The following is a 23,256-nucleotide window of genomic DNA, read 5'->3' as shown; positions in this document are numbered from 1 at the left end:
TTGCAGTTCTTTGCCCTGACGTCACAGATAAGGCATTCTTCTCTGCAGAGAGTTTTGAAGGGGAGAGGCATGAATGGTAGAGGAGGAAGAAGGGAGACTGCTGGTATTACTGACTAATCAGTAGTGACACCATCAGTAAGAAAATACTCAGTGTCTCTGAACTGCTAGTGAGCAGTACTATAAATGGAAATAAATGGAGAGCACTTTCAAGGTTAGACGAGAAACGTTAGTGTATGTTATCTGCAAGACGAGTGGGTAGCAGCATTCAAATGCATTGAGCCTAGTGTTGTGGGAGTGCTACTGCATGTGAATTGCACAGTGTACAATGAAATCTTGTTAATTTGAACTCACTGAATTCGTAACTGAGGTTTATTTATAGTGTCACTTTGGTCACGTGGACATCACATGCACTAAAGGGACCCTGCAACAAGTTTTGAGCGCAGCATATGAACTAGCTCAATCGCTACACTGTGTTGTCATGAGCGTCTGAGCCAAATAATACTGTTCTGCATGCAGCAGAGAACGCACAATCACACTTGAAAGTTGGCGAGCCCTTTCCGGCGGCTCTTGATACTTGCACCTTCTTTCATCTCATGCATTTATGTATCTAGGTTTACAAATGGCTGTTAGATAGATTCTTTCAGATGTCGCACATCTGCTACGGCTGCGATAAATCAGCCCCATCATGCTGGCATATCAGAGGCTCCGCCTTCGCGGTGGATTCCCCTGAGCGTCTGCAGTTCAGCGGGCGGGGTTGGTGGAGGAAGGCCGACCTTTGAGAGTGCAAAAAGTGGTCTGGGGAGAGAGAAAAGTGCGAAGACGCTTAAGTTTAAATCTTGACTGCAGATAACTCTGCTTTTACTGAACGCATTATAAAACTACTGTAGGGTGTTTGTGAAGCGGCCTCATTTAACATCCAAGGTGTACCATAACTTTATTGAGTAGTGTTGCAGGGCCCCTTTTTTAAAAGGACCTGCCTTAACTTGAACTGCACATAATTTGGGCAAATTTTCAATTCACTTTCAGTTCGAAATTGCAAGAGCCCATTTCCTCTTTGTCATGAAACGTGCATGCCGAACATGCGTTTGTTTTCAGGAACGGCTCATGCACTTCCCAACCTGGGTGGACCTCAAGGGCGAAGACAGTGTCCCAGAGACAGTGCATCATGTCGTGAGTGATGTTCAGTTTAGTTGTCAGTATGTAGTCCCAGAAAATACCGACGGGCATCTGAAATGGGTTCCTGTGGGGTATCCCGCAAATTTCTGATCTTATCACAGTTGTGGGGTGAGGGGCAGAAATGGGGAATGCTTTGACTTATTGTGAAAGGCATTTGGGAGCAAACGTGGTGCGGCTCCTCAAGTGGGCGGTCGGGCGGGCGGATTTCTCCTTCCCTTACGGGGTCCCAGGGAGAAATGTGAGACAGGCGTCATTTCCTTTCCTTAAAACCAATTTTCATTTCAATTTCCTTCCCTTAAGGCCCGGTTCAGGTGTTCACCAAGATATGTGAGACAGGCATGTTTTCCTTTCATTAAAAAATTTTATTCTCATTTTCCTTGCCTTAGACGGGTTCCATGTCCACCAAGATATGTCTCCTTTCCTTAAATTGTCTGGGCAAGGGGTCCCAGGAAGTTTCTAAATATGGATACCTTTCTCCTAGCATTACTATTTTTTTTGTTCTAGGTGTGCATTGTGGACCCGAGAAAGGACACCTCATGGATGAACGTCAGCAGGCATATTGTGGTATGTGTGTAACAATTTTGATCTTCAAGTGTACACTCTAATGGCCCATTCCTGTTCATATGCCCTTTCCTGCTGTGGTGCCTTCCATACTCTTGTGGAAAATTAAATTCCAAGGTGTTAGCTAACCACTGACCTTTGTTCATTTCCTGTAGTCTCCGTCTGAAATAGCAGGCTGCTATAGGAAGGTACCAGTGTGTGATAGGCTCCGAAATACTCTTGCGCTTAATGTCAGTGCTCATTGATAGAGTGCACACTGGTTGACAACTTTTCTTGGCAACGATGGGAAAGCTACTGGGGCGGAGCTTCCATAACTGTTTCATTCTGCCAAATAGTTTGGCCACTTGACAGTGTGCCTGACACGTTGCTTGCTGCGCAGTTGCTTCATTCTGTCACTGGTGTAGCTGGCGCTATCTGTAGGAGGTTATTGTATAATGCCCAACAAATTTGTTGCAATCTCAGGAAACTGTTTTTGCCTTTACTTTAAAATGTTGAAAGGGGCAGTTGTGTTAGTAATGTGCCTTAAATAACGAATATTGCCAATATACTAAGTTTTAAGAGAAAAGTGTTGACTCAAACTGGGTATTTTGTTGCACTGCATAGGAAGACGGGGCGTTTTGGCTCCTTAGCTTCCTCTCCATTACCAAAAAATGTCGTGGGGTATAAGTAAGTATGTGCAGAGTATTCCACCAAGGTGTTTTGCATCCCATATGCTGATCTCACCAGACGGACGCCGTCCACGAGCGGGACAACGTGCGGCCGGGTGCCAATACCCCCGAGACGCTGTCAGAGGCGGTGAAGATCCTCAAGGGAGAGTACGTGGTGCGCGCCATCCAGCAGCAGAACATGGATCAGGGCATCATCTTCTGCCGCACCAAGCTGGACTGCGATAACCTCGAGAACTACCTGAATCACCTTGGTCAGTGTGAGGCTGCTGCTCCGCATTGTAAACATCGTCAAAGTGGTACTCTCAGTGTCGAGATCATAACACAGAGGTTGGCACCGTATCATAACGGATGGAGCTCACTTCTGTTCAAAAGCACCTGCTGGCTGTACAGCACCATGGCCGATTTATCCCATTCACAGGCGACAGCATGCGTATGGTCCATAATCCCATATCTGCTACAATAGCTGCTGGGCAGCTTCTTGTCGGGAAGCTCGTGTGCCACTCTTGTCTTTGGAAGAAGCTGAGTCTCAGCTCTGATTGTGGCTCTGTGCTGTTATATATCAAACATGCCAATATTGCAATTGCTTCGTGACAGTATGATACATATCAACCATATCTTATACATGAAGGACACTTGTCCATATTCCTATTGCAGGCTATGCCTACAGATTTGCGCACTGGGTCAGGTAAGGGTGACGACAGTGTGCCAGCAGCACTAATCCTTGGGATAGCCCTGAATCTAAAGTATTGCATAGACATCACTTGCTTGACCTGCACTGTCAAGACTCAATGACTACAACTTCAAGGAGCCAGACGGAAAGTTTAGATTTCCCAAAGGTCTAATTATCGAATGGCCCCATTTGCTTCATAGTTTGCTTCATACAGTTCATACATAACAGTTTGCTTCATAGTACAGTGCAATCCACTTATAACTATATTGAGAAAACTGGGAAATCCGATTGTTATAGCCGGTTATCATTGTATCTGGACTGGAAAAAGAAAACAAAACCAAAAAAACACCCACGCATTCCTCCATGCATGTAGCCACTGCCACCGACGCTCCTGTCAAGGGCTTATCGCATCTTGGTGACCTCCTTCAGAGCTCCCATAAAAAGATAAGCACACTGTTATGTTATTGGCGCACAGCATCTTAGTGTCCTGTCAAGGTCTGTGCTGCCAACAGCATGAAAGGGGGAATGCACCAAGAAAAGCGAGCACTTCAAAAAAAAAAAAAAAAAGTTAATCCCATCTTAACGGCCAAAGTGTGTGTGGGGGGGGGGGGGGGGGTCAGATATCGCCTTGCGCTCTATCGCAGCCATTTTTACCCAGTTGACGAACGCACAAATGGGCGGAAACTGCGTTTGTGTACAACAGCATTGTGCAGTGGCAGCCAAGCAAGCTCCTCCTACCAGTGATTGTAACGATGATAGCGCTTGGTTCTCTAGGCCGTATGCAAAGCTCCCTTACGGATTTCGTCATGCCGGTCCGTTTGCAGAGTTTTTGCGTCATTCACTTCAAAGTATATTATTTTTTATCAAACTTTCAGCCAAATTTTGGTGGTATACACCTTCTGTGCGGCCACAATCCTATCGCTGTGTCCGTTATTTTGCCAATAATTGTATCATTATAAACGGCTTTTTTTTACATAGGGGTAATGGGAGTATTGATAAATCTAAAGAACTTGAACCTTATAAGCGATATATCGTTGTATCTAGTAGCGTTATAAGTGGATTACACTGTAATTCTGTTTGGTGAAAACCGTGGCAAAACATCGTGCTTCCGTGAAATGCTTTACTTTCAAAACGGGGATGGCCTCCGCATTCCATAGCATTCCGTTGTGATGCCTTAGCAGTGGAGCCTTCTAACAAATGGTTACATTCTTGCGACAAGACTCCACTGCACAAACTGCGAATAGCTTTTGACAAGTGTGCAGTTTTGGCGCACTGGAAATGGGAATAGCCACTCAAACAGTAGTGAGAGAGACATATGTTAGCATCAGATTAGTAGGCGCCTTCTGTAAAGAAAAGAAAAAAAAATTAAGTCCGGAGACAAGTCACTCAGCACCTGAAACAGCACTGAGCTGTCCTCAGCTAGTTGGCCAATGCATGCCCAATGCATGGCCGATAGCCACCATCATCACGAGCTGGCGCGAAACCGAAACTATGTGGCCATACTATTCTTGGCCACGGGGCCCTCGGAGCGTCTTCACACCTGCCGTTGCGCGGTAAGACTGAGTTGCGAGGGTGAAACTGCATTATGCAGTTTACTCTTAAAAGGGGGTCTATTTGGGCAATCGCTTGCTGTGCCAGTTATACCTCGACACAGCCCCTGTTGTGAGGCTACCCGAATTGAATGGTATGAGCACAACTGCATTCGAGCATCCGAAGCCATAGGTTTACGTGGCCATTGCCCGGGACCTTGCTGGCTGTTCATATTGATGGGCGTTGAATTAGCGAAGTTTTGCTGCATTGTAGCGCGTGTTGCACAGTTTGCATTGCAGTTTTCATTTAATGACTAAAATTGTATGTTTAATATGCCTTAGAATTGTAGGCACGCAAGAATAGGGTATATATGTGGCATTCCGGTCATAGCACGCATGAGCAGAGTCTCATCAAGGGCTTTTTATACAAACCGTGGAAATAAGTGCAGCTTATAAACTGGGGTTTGTGGTAATTGTAAAACCCACAGCTCGGTTACCAGCTCAACAGGCTGCATGCCAAAGAGGCTTGCAGATTGTCACAGGAGCCTATGCGCACAATCATATTTGAAGAATCCGTCCATGAGGTCGCAGATCTAATTGTTTACTGCACTCTTTCTGCTTGCATGCTGCCTACCATTGTAAATTGTCTACTGCTAAGGTAAGCAAGGCAGCAATGTGAGCTAGTTGGTTGTACATTTGGTGTGAATAACACGCTACACACTAATAAAAAACGACAACTGGAACGGGGGTGTAGCGCGTTAAACACCAAAAGGTTACAGTGTTATTGTAATCTGGGTCGTAGCTTGCCTGTGCTGCAAAGCTATCGCCACAATGATGTGCACAACCTTCCTTTTGGCGCCCATAGGATCCCGTTCCCGGGACAACCCATTCTCATGCGTCTGCCTCCACGGTGACCGGAAGGGTCCCGAGCGCCACGCTAACCTGGAAAAGTTCAAGGTTAGAAACATCTGTGTGTTCCGTTTACGACAGCTGTGTTTAAAGGGACACTGCGGAGAAATTGAAGTTGACTTGTATCAATAGAATACCAGCTCCTGATCCGAAAAATGCTACTCTTACTGAAAACAAAGCTCTTGTAAGGTAGAAAATAGCAAGGACCAAAATATAGGTATCGCCGCCACAGGCTAATCTCGCAAGTACAAGTGTGATGATGTCATAGGACAAGAGACGCTACCTTAGAGGAATTTTCCTTCCTCCATGGATGCCACGAATCTCTGAGGCTGACCTGACAAAGGAAGGTTACGTGGTTCAATATTGAAGTAAGTTTTGTTTTGAAACCGATAGTGCACTTTTATCACACAAGGAAGACAGGCAAAAGACAACCTGAATGTTGGAATCAAAGGAAACCGATGCTTGGCGGCGCCACAGGCAGCCAGGAGAGTTTCAATTTGTTATGGCGCTTTGCGTCTATGAGCTTTGCATGCCCCATGGTTTTGTTTTTGACGCGCCTCGATTTACAAGTGCCGAACAGCAGAGGAACTCCAAGTGTCCCTTCAAGTCCTAGTTAACATTTGAAGGAGCCTGTTAAGGCTGGTCAGATGATCGCCACGGTCAATGAAAAACTATGATGGCACGATGGTCGGTGATCGTACAGGGCAGTTAACAGTATAAGGAGCACTTGTGTCTCCGTACGCTCGGCTGGCACAATGTTCCCGGTTGTGCCAGTCAATTTCGGACTGCTTAATGGATATCGTTTATTAGGGGCGGGAGACAAGATTCAAGATTCAATATTTGAAACCTGCCAAGATCGTGACTCCGCGCTCCTCCAACTCGTTTGTTTGCGGCTCCATTCAATAGCTTCGGCGGTTGGCGGAGCTGTTCTATTCGAGCTAATTTAGCCCATTCACAGTGCACATCTGAAGATACATGCAAGTGGGCGAGAGAGCCCAATCCAGTGGACCCCGTACCTCTGGAAACGCGCGAAACCCATTGAAGCGTCATGCATCGGTTTTACTTTCAAGCCGCCAACTTTTAAACGCGAGCACCCTTAAGCACCCATCCGTTTTTGTGGCAAAAAAAATATATATATATAATAACCTGGCCCTTGCAACCGTGGGAAACCTCCTCGACGCCGCCTGCTACACCGTGCAACAGCGCCGTTCAAGGATTTAGAATCCATTGGCCCCAAAGCCTCGGCCAGCCTCCGATGGGCGCCGACCTTGTCCTCGCCCCTCGCGACTCCCCGCACTGGTGTTAAGATATTTAATTAGCAACGGCTGCTCACGGCGGAAGGTGGAAATGACCCGCCGGCGCCTAACTTAACCGTGCTCCCTCAAAAGTGTTGCACGCTCTGTGGGGTTGAGGCCGCTGAAATGCAGGCGGGAGTTTTTGCGAGAACTTTGTTGTCGGGTTCGGGAACGGGATCCATCATAACGCTGGCAAGACGCCGGTGCAATACGTAAACGAAGCGACGGTAGCGACCCCCGATAGATGCCTTCGACATGCGGTGGCGGTAGCTTTCATTTCGGCTGCTGCTAGACCGCACCGCTACCCGCCAAAAATCACGGAGTCTGCGTTTACGTCGCGTTTCACTCACTCCATCCTATGACGTCATAAGAGGGCGCCGAGTTTGAATCGGAGCGACGGGAAAAACTTTTTCAACTTGGAATCCAAATTTTTTTGAAATAGATGCATCTTTCGCTCCCGGACAAGCGGCAACAAAGCCATGAAATGCCGAACTATCAGATTTTGCTAACCAAAAAAAAAAAAATTGAGAGTTCTCCTCAGTGTCCCTTTAAGAGCATGCATCACCCCATTCGGTTTAGTTGCTTACCACAAGATGGTGCTGCAAGTCTGCTTTCACTCCACCCTCTCTTAGTATGCTTAGCACGAGATGGCGCTACAAGTCTGCTTAACCACAGGTGTATTCTTCATCCCCTTAACCCAAAATTGCAATGCGTCTGCTTAGCAGGGATGCTGTAGACAATGCTGAGCCTCGAGGAGGTGGCACTGTTAAATCGTTACGCAGCCAGTTGTCATTGCATGGTGGTATAAAAATGATTGATGATCAGTCAGCAGGCTCAGCCCATCCCAGCTCTCGCTGAGTTCTGTTACTTTTACAACGAAAGCAGGGGCTGCTGATTTTTTTCTTCCATTGTTGGGGAACCACTAATAAAAGTTACGCAGTGCCCCAATTCGCATAGTGGCATCTGAAAGCCCAAGAACTGACTGTCTTACTGAATTCTTTGGTTTGTGTTAATCCGACTGTTGTAAAATGAGCATGTTAGCACTGAGCACTGTTATGAAACTTTCTAGCTTGAGACTCTTAATAACCTTGAGACTAATAGCTTGCTTTCGGGCAGCTGTCACTGCTGTAGCTTGCAGCATAGTAGGCAGAGTCACATAAACAAACGTTTTGGAGCATTGCATAAACAAAGTTGCAAACAAGATGGTGACCCGCTTGCACACGCGTCATTGTTTGTCTGCTTGCTTGTTCTTATTGATGACTGAACTTTGTTAAATAACTCGACGGTGGTGAATGTCAGGTGGTGCTTAATAATACTGTGTCTGTCTTCGGTCCGATTTCCTATTCCGCAGCCTCAGATTCTCTTGTCAGAGTTACCATATTTACACGATTGTAAGTCGACTCGAATGTAAGTCGACCCCCCCCCCCCCCCTCCCCCCCCCCCCCCCCCCAAATCACATTTCCGAAGAAAAAAAAATTTTCGAGGTGTTTAAGCTTGGCCCTGAATAGTTAACGCGATATCATTATCTAGCAGCTGCCGTTTATCACCAGTCACTTGCACCATCGTCCTCATTAGTGCTGCCGTCGTGATCACTGCTGCGATCCAGCGAAATCCTGCACTTCGCAAAAAGCCACATCAGGACATTGCGTGGAACAGCTGAAAATTTTTCTCGCTGCAGCTGCCTCACCTGTATCACCCGTTGCGAACGTCGAACTTGCGGCCCGGCGCGCAGCTGTTCATTTCTTCGGCGTAAAGAATGGCAGCCATCTTGAATGTAGCCGTGAACAAGTGCCAGTCGCTTGCTGGACCTAGAGCACAAATGACAACTGATGAAGCACTACATTAAACACTTGTGAAACGCGGCCGGCAGTAGTCAAATGTGTCAGAGCCAAAGAGAAACTACGTGTGAATGGCGTCGGCTCTTCCGTCGGCTACCGACACTCCCCGGTACCGCTGCTGTTCTGAGTGGGGGATAGCGCCTCGAATGAAACAGCAGCCCTTCCATCAATTATCAACGCTCCCTTGAGCGCCGAGCGCGCATTTGAAAGTAAAAGAGAAAACTTGTTGGACGCTTGAGCTTCCCGTAGAACGCGATTGCGTTATCGGGCCGCTGCCGCTTATCAGCAACCGCAGTCAGCAGCCACGTGTGGGGAGTGGGGGGTGCCAGTTTGCTGCTTATCGATAGCCGCCATCGGCCGCCACCCGTGCGGGGAGGGGATGCAAGTTCTGCGCGCTGACATAACAGCTGCTCAAGGCCAGCACCAAGAGCGATGCGACGGAGCCGCGCAGCAAAAATGCAACCATGCTTTAGCATGCCCGATATCTCGTTTGTATCGCCTTTATTTATAATGCAATGTTTTCGTTTCGGTTGTAAGTCGGCGCCCCCACTTCAGATTTTCAAATTTTGAAAAATAGGTCGACTTACAATCATGTAAATACTACTCACCTTTGCATAGTCCTGCTTGTTTTTCTCAATTTTTAATCTCAATTGTTTTTTATTTCTTGGCTCTCTCTGCCAGAGGGGCAGTGTCAAGTTTCTCATCTGCACTGATGTGGCAGCCCGAGGCATCGACGTTTCAGGCGTGCCTTTCGGTGAGCTTTGCCAAATTTTTTTTCGTTTAATGCTTGATCTGTTATTAAGCACCAAGTCATTCTGCGGGTTACAGTTGGTGCTTGTGATTCTGAGTCAGAAACATATGTGACATGTTTCATTTGGTACAGAGAGTTTGTGCATCTAGTAGTAGTACCACAGGGAAGGACGAATGTGATCCGTAAAACTGCAACAGAGTTTTGGCCATTTCATTGAACTACCACACTACACTGAAGATAGTGCATTTGCAACATGGAATCCTGTTCATGATCAACAGAGTATATTACGAGTCCCGCAGAATCTGTGTAAACAAAAATCAAGATTAAAAAGTGGGACTTTCTTGTGCTCACTGCTAATTTTGATCGCGTCTGATACCTCCTGTGCAGCTGAAGTGAACAGTTCATGCTTTTGCCACCTATGTTGTTTCCTTGTTACGAGGGTTTTTTGCGATAGGTTTTTCTTTCTTGAGCTGCAAATTTTTTTATTACGAGATGAAATCGAAAGCCACTATATTCAGGGTTACACAGTGACACATCATTTTTTGGTATGGTCGCCAACTATCAATCAGTGTGCACTTCTGCCAACAGCGCAGTATACTTTGCATTGTGTCATAGGAGAATGAGGGCTGTTGTTGACACCAGTTGGGCTTTGCACTTACAGTTCAGACCTGCTGTCGAGCTCCTGGCTGTTTCTTGAGATGAGGAAACATGGGACGGGTTTGCACTTTGCATCCAGTGAAGAAAACAGTAATGTAGTGCACAACTGGCCTTGTCAGCAGGCGTCCTCATTTTTCCATGCAAGCGCACAGGGACCAGTCATTAAAGTGCACCACAACTGGCATGGACTGTGGAAAACAGGGCATTCCGTACTTTCACTTAATGTAGCATTTTTTATTTCTATTGCCTGATGAAAGTGTCGGTGCTAACGAGGCAAAGCTTATTGAACTGCCCCCGTATAGCATTTGAGGCTTAGTTCACTTTTCATAGCTGCTGTCTATGTGAAATGGGCTGGTGAAGTTTGCAGGCAAGCGGTGCCTTGACATTTCATTTGCATTGTGCTTCCCAGTGATCAATGTGACCTTGCCGGATGAAAAGTCAAACTACGTCCACCGCATCGGAAGAGTGGGTCGAGCTGAAAGGTTGGTCCGTGTTTCACATTCAGTGCCCGGCCAGATGTACAGTCCTCATTGATGCTAAGGCTACCGTGGTTACCACTTCGTCCAAGAAATACAAAACTCTGTGACGGCATCTAGCGACGAAAGCTAAATGCACTTCATTGACGATGCGAAGGGAGCGCTGTTTCATCAAAGGGAGCACTGGGGAGAGCGCAAGCTATATTAAAATATGACGAACATTCTAGGAGAAAAAAAAAACACTGTGTACTTGACCATAAACCTGTAACATTTTACTGAGATTTGGTCATATAATGGGATACACCGATTATGACAAGGTTTCACCACAAGATGGCATTTGAGTGTTTTTTTTAATGCAATTTTCAATGCCAGGTTAGAATTAGAAATCCTTGTTACTTCGATACTGCAGTGCTCAGTTCTTACACTATGAGACAAGATCCTTTCATTTCCACCATGATCTCATGACCCATTTTGGTCAGTTATCAGTTCATTTAAAGGAGTAGACGCACCAAATTTTTGACCGCAGGTTTTTCTCTGAAATGGTGCACTGTACGTTAGTACAGTAAGGTAGCTGTGACGTAATAGACAAGTCGAGGTCACAGAAGGCATAAAAAATGTTTGATAAAATCTCTGCTTGTTCATTTTATGTAATTCCAGCTGGCAGACAGTCTTCCATAAAAGTTGAGGTGAATTCAGACTGAGGAAAGCAGTGACTGTATTGCAGTTTTTGTGTGCCTCACGTGACCTCTACTTGTCTCTTGCGTCACAGCCCCCGTTCGGCTGTTGAAACTGAAACATGCGAGAAGAAATTTCAGTTATAAATTATTTACTGCATTTATGGCTCAATCCACGTGGCTGGCCATGTTTGCTAAAGTCCTGCGCATCATTCCAACACAATTAAAATTCACTGTTGTTTAATCGTTCGGGACTGTTTCTGAAGCTCTTGTTAATCTTTCTTATTATCAGGATGGGCTTGGCTATATCGCTTGTTGCAGCTGTTCCTGAGAAGGTGAGCGTGCTTATGTTTTGCTGAGCTATTTGTCTTTAGTGGGGCACACTGGCCAGGAGGGTTTTGAACATCTGAGGCTGTTTTAAGAGCGTTAGCTCTTACTACTGACGTCTGTCACGGACGCGTCTGTCTGCAATGAAGGTCAAATTAACCAAAACAGTTGCCACAGGACCACACTATATCACACAGCAACAGTGGGCACGTAGTGCCTCATTTGATATACATACTTTCGATCTGTTATATATGTGCCACTATAGCGGCCATCGAAGTGGACCCCCCCCTCCCCTCTTCTCCGGGACCGCCATTTGCATAAAATTTGGAGGCCACCCGCTTGACGCAGAATGTTCGAAGTGGTGTCAAATGACTTGGCATGTTCCTGAGGATAAAATTACTGATGAGATGAAGCCCAAAGTATGTGTGGGATTCGCACCGACGACCTTTTCGCCCCAAATCGTGCATTCCGAGGACCTTCAGACGGCATTACAACCGAACCGTTTGTCGCAGGTGGTTCTGGATGGTGCCAAACGATTCGTCGTGCTGTAATGCACATGTTTATAAAATTTATTAGCTGATATAACGAGGAAATGTACCGGATATAGCGAAGGTGGCTGTAAATTGCATTAGTAGTGCAAAATTCATGTGGTAGATGACGCTGCTTGTGTCTTAGAAGGGAAGATTTCGGGAAGGTGGCGCTGCGCATGCGGATTCTGGGTTGCAAAACAAATCGTTAAAGCATTGCTAACCTTGAAGCCCTCCTAGGTAACGCTCTTAAGTCAGACACTGAGGCAGTGTTGGCGGTGTCAGATATGGCAAAATATTAAAGGTTAATTTTCTCAGCCCTCACTTATTTTGCAGTTGCTAGCAATGATCTCTTCGGCATTTTGTAATCAGTTACGGCAGTATGATTCTGTTTTTTCTCTGCATGATTCCTGAGATGTTGAAAGGTGAAATAAAGCTCCCGGTGTTTCTCCGTGTACGTTTAATATAGTTTCTGAAAGTTATTTTTGTAAGCGATGTTCCAATCTAAATATTCATGCTAAAGTTTTAACTTATTTTGCTGAGCCTAGGCACCTAAGGAAGAAACTTTTGACCCACCACGGTGGTTCAATGGTTAGGGCACTCAGCTGCTAAGCACAGACTCTATCCTAGATAGAGGGCACAGACTCAGCCGTGTTTCGATGGAGGCAAAATGCAAAAGGCACCCATGTGCTGTGCAAAATCTGCGCACGTTAAGTAACCCCACATGGTCGAAATTATTCTGAAGCCCTCCACTATGGCGTTCCTCATAGCTTATTAGGTGCAAACCTGACAGCTCATAAAACAGGAACTCTCTCGGACCGGATATTGGGGAACCTGTGGCTTCCTTGGAATGCCTTTTTTGCGGGGCACCTCGAGAACCTAAATTCGCACATGCCTCATCCTCCACTTTTCTGTACCTGCTACATTTTGGGACTGACTATTCCCTAATTGCTTGTATCAGACTGTTTCGCTGTACAGCCAGTCATTAGAGACCGTTAGAATAGGGTGACCCTATCGGTTAGAGGCATAGCGGGGCAGTAGTGCGCAGGCGCGGGACGGTAACCCCCTTCTGGTTATTGTTCTGCAAATGCGTACTGCCGTCCCGCTATTCCCCTGTGCCTCTAACTGATAGTGTCACTCTATTCTAAAAGTCCCTATATTAACTAAATTTGGGGTTTGATTGAGGGGTCATAAATCTGCATGCTTTCCTTTTTAAATAAAATGAGTCATAGGTCGTAAAACTCGCCCATTGGCCGGAGGGGGTAGTGAGGTCACCAGAGCAGAGCATTCTTATTGGCTGGAGGAAAGTCGTGTCACCATGGCGGAGCATTCCCATTGGCTGGGTGGAAGTGATGTCACCAGACCGGAAGTGACATCACTGCTGGTAAAGGCATTAACAGCTGCTAATGATGTCACATTGCCAGCACCTAATGGAATTGTAGGTGTCCCTGTTCGCTTTTTTTTTTTGCATGTATTCGAAGCTAGAAAGCCGGGACACATAGGGTTCCTCAGCATATATTGAGAGCCATAGGGATTCCCGAAGGGTTAAAAAGTGTGAGATTGCCTGTCGTAAGAGTAAAGCTGGAGTGATTTTACTTTTCTTCTTATACCAGTTAACAGCTGATTCTCTGTGTATATGCAGTTTCTTTGCTGCTTTCTTGTGGCTTTTGTGCCATTGGTGAAGATAATTAGGTTGCGATCCTTTTTTTTATAGTTGCGCAAGCATGACGTTCACTTTCTCACTCATCCGGGTTAACATTTTTTTTCCGTTCACCAGGTGTGGTACCACTCAAACTGTGGCAACAAGAGTCGGAGCTGCCGCAACACGAATCTGACGGACCGCGGTGGCTGCTGCATCTGGTACAACGAACCACAGGTCAGCCAAGATGCAATGAGGGTGGTTGTCAATTTGTGCCCGACAGTGCGTGATGGAGCCTTGTCACTGTTCCTGCTTGCAGACTCGCGGTTTTTACATGCTCCATACTTTCATGCCCCTTGTGTTTAGCTCATCTTGCCATTGGGATGTACCAGATCGGCCAGTCCTTGCGTGGTGGCTCTCACGATGCCATGTTTACTGACATGATGAATGCAGTTTTTCTCCCGAAAAATTTGCAGAAACATGGGCAAGGGAGTGTTTGTAATGTGCAAATGCTTATATTTTGATTAAAAAATAGTGTGTGTGTTCTTCGTCCGAGTAAATACAATAGTCTAGTGCTCATTGCATTTGTAATTATTTGGCTGTCGGGCCTTGTTTCTTGGTGAAGCACAGCCGGCCTCTTGGTAGCTGCATTAACCAGGCCTGTTGCCTGCCCTGTTCTGTTTTCCGCAGCTCCTGTCGGACGTTGAGGACCACCTGAATGTCACCATCCAGCAGGTGGAGCCCGACCTGAAGATCCCTGCTGATGAGTTTGACGGCAAGGTGGTCTATGGACAAAAGCGCAGAGAGATGGGTAAGTGGCACGGGCCAGAGTTTTTGGAGAAGTATGGAGAACTTGGGTGAGTCAGTGGCATAGGAGAGCGCTTGAGGGTGTAATATTTGTAACCTGTTGAAGACTTAGAGGTCTTTACATCTTCCTGAAGTTGCATGTACAAAGTCGAATGGGTGGAGGGGGGTCGGTCGGTCGGTGGAATGAACAAGATGTCAAAGTTTCCTTGCTTGTGGAAGCAGCAGCACAGCAGAGTGCACCGTGCAAAATTCAGTGGGGAGGTTCTGTGTGTGTTGGTTATACAGTAAAAAGCTTATTAATTTGTACTTCGAGGCACTGGGAAAAGTATTTGAATTGTCGAATGGTCCTAAAAAGCCTGCCACTGTTAGCATAACAGTTATTTTATTTGGTGAAAACTTGGGTGATGACCGTCAATTTTTTATGGAAAACTCTGCAGCAGCAGCGATTTTTCATACTTTCTGTCAAATGATTTGTTGTGCAGACACTGTCGGAAATGTCGGAGCAGAACTGCTCCAAAACAGTAAAAACCTCTGCGGCCTCATACACATTTCGAGGCAATAGCAGTGCAGCCTTCTCACAAACATCGGTGCTTGTGAGGAGACTCCACCACCCGAACTACGAATAGCGCATGAGAAGTGCACATTTTGAGTGCACTGAAATAGAATCACTCAGAAGGAAGCAGGGGAAACATTTCTGCACTAGAATGGTGTGATGCCTTCTAAATGGAAAGCGAAAGACCAGCAACACATCAATTGGCATCCGAAACAGCACACATCTACGTTTGACACCTGGCTGGCTGGCCAGTAGCCACTGCGAGAGGGCGCAAAAATCGGAGGAGCAGAACTGAAAGGCAACCAGACTATTTTCTGGCGTCAGGGCCCTATATTTGTTACCACTCCTGGCATTGCGCCCACATCAGAAATGCAAGAACAACACTGAACCCTGTTCAGGTTTGAGAAGGCCTATTTTGGATGGTTGCTGGCCGTGCTGGGAATACCTCGATGTGCCCCCCTCCCTGTCGGGATCCAGGCCAAATGAACGGGTGCAAGCCCGCCCGCTTCCAAATTAATGGGCATCTGATGACGTGGATGTTCGTGGGCTTTGGCTGGGACTGCGCCAGCAGTGCCAATTTCTTGATTTCTAAACTAACGAAGGGGTCGAATTAATGAGGATTCTCTGTACTGCGAGCATTGAGTGCGTGGGATATCTTGCTTCCAAAAGCATTTTGCATAGACATTGAAATCTCATTTATAAAATGCAATTCTTGACCTTCGATTGTCAAAAAAATAGGGGCTAATGTAGTTTTGCCCGTTTAAAGCTTCACTCCTCGAAATCTGCTCATATAAATGGCTGGAGCAGTGGAAATCATGTGCTTGAGTTTTGACAGTAGAGTCTGAAAACTTGGACTCTGCTGTCTTACTGCTGATTGGAGTTCTTGATGAAGATATCAGTGGGTCAGAGAGCTCTAGATAAGAAACTCCACTCTAGCTTACATTTCTGCTGGAACGTAACGGTAGAGTGATGCTCCTTGCTTAGAGTGTTTTGCAACAACTGAAACAGCGAATGCATTAAAGGGCACCTTTCGGGTGGCATATATGTGAAAACGAGTTTCTCACCACAATAAAAAAGATGATTCTTACATGCCGAGGCTATAGTTGGCCCAATGGGTGCATTATAATGGCCGAACCTATACTTATCTCGACAACCTCCTTTTTTTTCTCTAACCATAGCCTCCTATATTTTCCATTCCTGGTCATCGGCGCCAAGATCGTGCTTTTTGTCAAGGCTGCAAGCGCCACTTCTCGGCGATCGGCAAAAGTACACGTAGGGCGATGAATGAGGCGCTGTCATCGGAAAATAGCATAGCATAGCATAGAAAAATTTTATTGGGTTCAGATCAAGTGCCAGGAAGGCGGACTTGCCCTCCCTCGTGTAACATCGTTCATCGCTTGGTTCATCGCTATTTTGCCGTTGGCCGTGATGAGGGGTTCGCATCGCAGACAACCCACTCGCAGCAGAGAGATTGAAGTACATGTGAACCAGCAGCACACGCTCATTGGCGCGTAGTGAAACCCTCTCCTGACCGCCTCACAGTTCACCCACAAGGAGCGCTGGTAGCCTTGATTTTGCATGAACGGCCGCTTTTGAGCCGCTGCCAGGCATGGAAAATATAGGAGGCTATGCTCCAACATAATTCCGGGAGATTATATGGCTGTACATCACACACACTTCATGAGTTTTGAATAAATAGTGCTTGAGAAACAAACTGAGGTGCATTAGTTCTTCAGAGCCCCTTGTAAAATCACGAAGGTGGACTTGTTGGTTACTTTACCACATTGTTGACAATACTTTAATACACTTCAGAAGTTAACTGCAACTTTACGTCAGTCTTAAAAATGGAACTGTAAGGTTTCTCGTCACGAGAAAAACTCCAAAAATGTAGGTTCAGCTACATTATCAGCTTGCATCACACATAACATAAGCACAAAATTCTTCTAGTGTCACACTGTTTCAAATTCACAACGGCTGCAGTCAAGCAAATGTTTGTGGATATTACTGCCTCAGCAGTTGCATTTTACCTCCATCCATGTACTGAGCTTTCAGAAGATGCTAAGAAGCCCCCGATGTATGACAGTGCCATTTATATGGCAGTGGCGAAAATGAATCGACAAACATGGGAGACGCCATTTTCTAATTCTGTGCGATTTGACTACAATTCTCGTTTTCCTGGAAAGATAAAAAAAATTACGGAGCATTGTTTTCTTTCTACCCTTTGTACTAAATATGTTTTTTTTTCCAAATTTAGCTGCAGTGTCATAAAAAAAAGGCCATTTAGTTACTGGTAACAGAAATAGCATTGTTTAGAATGCTGCTAAAGGCTGCTAGCCAAGCTCAAAAATAGTTCAGCTTAGCACTTGATTTTTCACATATGCAGCAGATGCTGTCAAGAATCTTCTGTGAGTGTTGTAATTTTCGAAGCTGGAAAAGCAGAATAGGGTATGTTGGTTTCACAGTGTCAAGGTGTTGCAGGGAATTCAGTTTGTCTTACGTCGTTTCCGTTTTTGCTCTTAGTTCAGCTCTAAGCGGTGGGCATTTGCTTTGACATCGACTTCTCACAAAAGAAACTGGCGTTAAGCTCATTTTTAAAAAATCTAAAGTACCGTATTTACGCGCATAATTTGCCCACTTTTTATTAAGAATTTAGGGCTCCAAGAAGGGGGTGCGCAAATTACGCGGGGATTTCGCGAGCGCGACTTAAAAAACTCCACAAAGGTCATAACGTGCAATATAGATATAGTGTATTTTGCTGCGTATACGTCAGCACCCGGACCTGCACCCCACGCTAGCCGCCCCCCGAAAAAAAGTTCACTCTAAATGAAAGGCCTTGCACCCCCCCTCCTTGTGGGATGCCATGAAGGTGCATGCACGAAGCTGAATAAGACACTAAAACAGCGTCATCGCTTGCGGCCCAGCCAATTGTTCGGTAGTTCCGGATCCTGTAAGTTTGCTTTCGGAGCTTCGTCCGGGAAAGCAACCGCGAATCAATAAATCAATTATCACACCACGCAATTCTTTAACAGTACCACGCGCGCGTCGACCAAATTGCTTGTCGGCGCCTTATCACAGCGCGAAGCTGAAAAGCCAGCGAGAATAGCCACGTGCGCACAAGTTTTCCGACACAACGATTGTCATCTATGGACAAACTTGTGCGCACGCGGTTATTCTCGCTGGCTTTGCTGCTCCGCGCCGTGATAAGGCGCTGACAAGCACTTTGAAACTTGCCGTATATTAGTGATATCCCATCGCAAGACACAACCGAACACAAGCCGTCAGAGCCACCAAGAAAAGCGTAGCCGGCAGTCGAGTCACATGCATCAGCCAAACAAACAGTGGTGTTGGCTCTTCTATCAGCTGCCGATCCTCCCTGGAAGCGCTGCTGGCTGTTCCGAGTGGCGATGCCGCTGGTGCCGCTGCGATTGTAACAGCAGCCCCTGACACTACCATGAACGCCCAGTGCACAAAAGATTCAAAAAGCCTTCCGAACAAACACGCGGAATAGCCGAATGCTACTGGGTAGAGCCATAGGGTAGAACCCGCACGCATGATGGTGGTCTAGCTCAGCGCGGTGTGTAAAATATGAGTACAAAATTTTGTAAACCCGGGTGATAAGTTAAGGGTGCGCAAATTATGCGAGGGTGCAAATTATGCACGTAAATAGGGTAGTTGTTTGTGTAGGAATGTTAGGGCATGCGAATGACATGTACACATTTTTATTCTTTCCCTCTAGGGAGCTCGTATGCTACGCACACTGCACAGATGGCTCCAGCTGTTCAGGAACTGGCTGCTCTGGAAAAGAAGTCGCAGTCCATCTTCATTCAGCGTTACTACCTCAAGGACCAGTCATTTCTCAGATAGAAACCCATCCCTTGACAGTTTGGGAGGAGACGCAGCTTGTACCTGCCTTGGCATTTCAGGGCATGCGTTCCCTTGTGTTCATGTTTGGTGTCTAATAAATTATACTGGCATGCACTTTGTTTCTTGCCATGCCTTGTGATGTATGTTTGAATACTGCTGTGTCCATCAACAACAGGTTGTAAAGCAACTGATAAAGTAGTCTGGCTGGTAGTTGAATTTCAAGAAGAAAAAGGGAAAAACTACATTTTAGGCCAGAATAATGGCCTAGTAAAAGGGAGCACTTGCTCCGCTAAGTGCCCATGGGCGGTCCGTCAAGTTCAGATGATGCCAAGCACTCCAGAAGGAAGGTGTGAGAAATAGGTAAACTAAATCTCTCCAGTTTCTAGATTTCTGTAACCTTCGGCTATACGAAAGGCGCTCAACCAGATTGAACATTTTTGGAACCTGTTGGCTTGGCTTTTGCATTATTTAGCACTCTTGTTTGTGCCTGCTTGATTGGCAGCGTGGTAATACTTGATGTGTTGTGCAGTGTCAGCATTGCATTCAAAATGGCAGAGAAGCTTTATAAGTGCATCCTAATTAAAATTGTTGCAATATCCTTGAAAATGGTAGTCCCAAAACTTTTTGTGCCAATGTTCAACTCACTTAAATTATCCCCAAAAGCTTCATAAACCTTTTGAACAGTGATAGTGAACATCCAAGCTGGAAGCATAACTTGATGCAAATCTATTGGTCAAATTCAGTCGCTACCTCATTTAACGGCATTTCAGTATTGACCAATTTGTTAAAAAAAATGTGACTTGTGCGTGTGCAGAGGCTCCGTAATAGTGTGTGCAAGTACATGTGCAAGTGCAATTTGATTTACAGCTCTTTCCGCGGCTCTATCACACCTTGCACGTGTAAGTTTGGTATCGAGAGTGGACAGCTGTAGTAATTAGAACATGTACACTTGCGCGTTGTACATACAAGCCAAAGCACTACGAAAAGGAACACTTTATTCTAGTGTGCAGTAATCAATTGTTGCTGAGGAGAAAAGCATGCTTTGTTTTCTAAGCGGATTTCCTCCAGACACAATCTAAAGGAACCATGAAGTTTTGTTTACTGAGGTTGGGAACAGCACATGAGCGAATGGTATTCCATCACTCATCACTGCACCGTAAAAATATTTAAGCTATTTTCATTAACCCTCTAATACACTTTATATACAACTTTATAAAAAGCGAACTCTTAGCTTTTTCTGCGAGTATGCTCACATTGCAATGATTTATTTGTTACAGGTAAATTTACCATCTTTCGTGCCAGCAGTGCCATAAAGCGAATGCAGTAAAATTTTCTCAAAACAGTGAGCAGGGTAGCAAGTGGTCCACTATTTTTGGCCAGACAGATTTCACCACCAGTAACAACATCAATTTTTGTGGTGCAACCGCAGGTGTAATATGCGTCTTCAAAACACAGATTGAACGATCCTTCGGGCGTTTACCTGAAAAATGCCGGCATTTCGAGGTTGTTTTTATCAATTATGACAATTTGTATGAAATTTTGCGCATCCCTGTAGAAGCTAATGGTGTCTTCGACTGACGACACACGTGGAGTTTTCCACGCACTTGTGCGGTGTCCCATTTTCGGCTTGATGCCACTCGTGCAGTGCCGTACGTTCGGCTGGGACGAGCACGACACGAGTGCGTGCCATCGTGGATACCGCCGGTGGAGCGCGGTGCAATCCTGTCGTGCAGCGTGTGCTAGCAGATGGCGCAGACAATTTCACTACACAGAGGCCAATAGGAAGCATCGACGAAGAAAAAAACGGACGAAGCATCACAATGTTTGGCATATTTTAAGGAAACGTTTAATATTGTAGCGGCTGCAATGCACTTATTCGTGCTGCAATCACGCAGCCACCAGCCGGCGAGCCATGTGCCTTGCCCTTGTGAAAAAATGAAAGGTTTATCAATATTTTTAGCGCAGCGAACAGCAGATGCGCTTCATTCGGAATGCCTGCACTTTATGACATCATACATTTTTTGTCAACGTGAGCATAGGTTAAAAGATATATCAATAAACCGACAGTGTGGGAAGCTGAGATTGGATTCAGAATTGTTGGCATTTATTTTGGGAAGCTACTCTAGCTAGTAAGTTACTCTACTCTAGCTGCTCTAAAGCGTATGCATCGAAACTGGCAAGCATAACGCCGTGGTGTTGTGTCTGACAAACCTGCACAAGCACAATCGCAGTATTTCACGAGCATCCTCGTGGTTCCCTCATTTCCCACCGTTTCTATCAACGCTGGTCCTGCGCGCTGTTACTGAAGAGGTTGTTGCTAACGACACGAATTGCTGACCGCAGTCGTTGGTGTCAGCCGCTCGTTAAAATGGCCTCTGAGAGTTGCGATGGTCTCGGAGGCCACGGTCAACAGAGGGCAGAAAGAGCAACGGCACTCTGTGAATGTTTCGCACGTTCGGCTGAGGTGTGAGTGAACGTACCACTCGTGTAGTATTTGACGTCACTTCCTAAGCACCGGCACGGAGGCAATGCGGCTCAGCCAAATATACCATAACAAATTATCTTTCCTGAGGCCTAAATTACTGTGTTTATGTCAAAAATATTTTTTTTATGCAGGCTCGACTGATACACACCGATGCGCTAGAAAAAGAAAGACGGGTTGAGACTGCACCGCTTTGCCCTATTCCAGCCATATAGGCACACCAAATGAGAAGGCTCTGCCAGATTCCGCACTCTGTGTCAAATGAATAGGAGCAGCTAAGAACACTCAGGTGTCGCACTAACCAGTTGCAAGCAGCAATTTTTTTAATTATTTAAATTATACGGTCCATGCAGAGCTTTTAAATCTGACTCGGATACAAAGACCACCTCTACAGATTTTTTGCATTAGAATATATGACCATCAAAATCATTCCAGGGTCCAAGCCCAAAGTGAATATTTCCAGCTGGTATTCTGCTGGTTTCTTCTGGTACCTGTTGGTTTCATTCGGTCCCTACAAGTAACTTACTTGCTTTGACTTGGCCAATGTGGCCCAATGGCAAAACATGCTGTTTCTGCACTGGGCCAACTGGTTCCGGCAGAAACCTGCTGGTTCTCTTCTTATGTCTTATGCACAAGTGAAAACGAGTGGAGAAAGATAACTGCTTCCTTTTGTGGTGCTCGGACCAGCATAGAACACGAATGGCGGAGACCATTGATTTTGCCACAGTACGCGCAAACTAGCATACTACAGAACTGAGCACGAAGATTCGTATCGAGCTCTACCCTCCGACTTTTTCTGGCGATGGAACGGAAGCTATCGAGCTGAAATGCCTTCTGGTCTTCTCTTCATACGCTCTTAAATCATTGTATCTTGTCAACAATCATTATTTAAGGCATATTTCTAACACAACTGCCAGCTTTGAATGTTGAAAGTCAAGGAAAAAACAGCTTTCGAGATTATAACAAATTCGATGGGCACATATCTAGTTGGAAGAAGCCTCCACAGATGCCGCCATGTGAAGAGCAACGGAGGGAAGGTACCGCTGCGAGAGCACTGTGCACTGTCGTGTGGCCGAACGAACTATTTGGCGCAATGGCAATGTAACGAGCGCTGCGGCGCTGTTGCTTCCCCTTCATTGCCAAGTAATTAAAGTTGTCGCTGCTGCTCCGTAAATCGGCACTTTGCCTCTGAGCCGCCATCTCAGCTCGTTCGTTCCAATATGCGTGATCGAGAAGTGGCCACACTGCTGGACACGCCAGCAGTTCTTGCAAGGATAGCTGTTAATGGAAATCTTCGCAGGTGTTTACACCGATGGCGATGCATGGAACAGGCGTGCGGATAGTTCCAGTAACTTTAGACACAGATTCCCCGTAGAGCTATCTAGAGTAAAACGAACGCAGGAACGTGAGCAATCGAGCTGAAGCACTGGAGGAAAAAAAAAAAAAAAACTCGGGAGGGAGCGCGACGCCACGCGGACAGCCTTCGCAAGCCAAGTGCTCTTGAAACCGCACTTCATCCGTACTTGGTGTTGGCATGTTTTAGTGCGCGCCTTTGCTGTGCTGCCCATGGCGCGGACGTCTACAACATGGAGGTTGAGCTAAAGTTTGCCGCTCTGGTTCGCGCATATGCGCGCAGGCAGCGGGGATAGATATATCACCGCATGCTATCACGTTGTGTGATCACGTGTTGGGGGAGGGGGAGAGGGAAGGCCGACTTTGGTTGGTAACAACTTTAAAAGTCGGACTGCAGAGCTTTCGCCGACGGGGCCTTAATTCTCCCACGTGGGGACGTCGAGGTATTGCCTCGCCGTCGCCTCGCGGGCCTGCTGGACGGCCCAGAGTTGGTCACCGAG

The 23,256-nt window shown here is 46.1% G+C and overlaps 1 protein-coding gene across 2 annotated transcripts in view; it reads left to right on the top strand.

Annotated features, from left to right (window-relative positions):
* The window catches only part of Ddx1 (ATP-dependent RNA helicase Ddx1), a 42,861-nt gene extending 23,826 nt beyond the window's left edge, over window positions 1-19,035 (top strand). For both annotated transcript variants that reach the window (XM_077640913.1, XM_077640912.1), the window contains 10 exons: window positions 1,096-1,170; window positions 1,681-1,740; window positions 2,464-2,656; window positions 5,470-5,561; window positions 9,328-9,400; window positions 10,464-10,536; window positions 11,497-11,539; window positions 13,836-13,934; window positions 14,388-14,508; window positions 18,794-19,035. In XM_077640913.1, the coding sequence (XP_077497039.1) occupies window positions 1,096-1,170; window positions 1,681-1,740; window positions 2,464-2,656; window positions 5,470-5,561; window positions 9,328-9,400; window positions 10,464-10,536; window positions 11,497-11,539; window positions 13,836-13,934; window positions 14,388-14,508; window positions 18,794-18,921 (957 nt within the window). In that variant the 3' untranslated portion in view covers window positions 18,922-19,035. The remainder of the gene's footprint in view (window positions 1-1,095; window positions 1,171-1,680; window positions 1,741-2,463; window positions 2,657-5,469; window positions 5,562-9,327; window positions 9,401-10,463; window positions 10,537-11,496; window positions 11,540-13,835; window positions 13,935-14,387; window positions 14,509-18,793) is intronic.
* Window positions 19,036-23,256: the final 4,221 nt, after the last annotated feature.

This window comes from Amblyomma americanum, chromosome 10 (genome assembly GCF_052857255.1).
Source record: "Amblyomma americanum isolate KBUSLIRL-KWMA chromosome 10, ASM5285725v1, whole genome shotgun sequence".
NCBI classification, from domain to species: Eukaryota; Metazoa; Arthropoda; class Arachnida; order Ixodida; family Ixodidae; genus Amblyomma; species Amblyomma americanum.
This window is presented reverse-complemented; position numbering and strand designations above follow the sequence as displayed.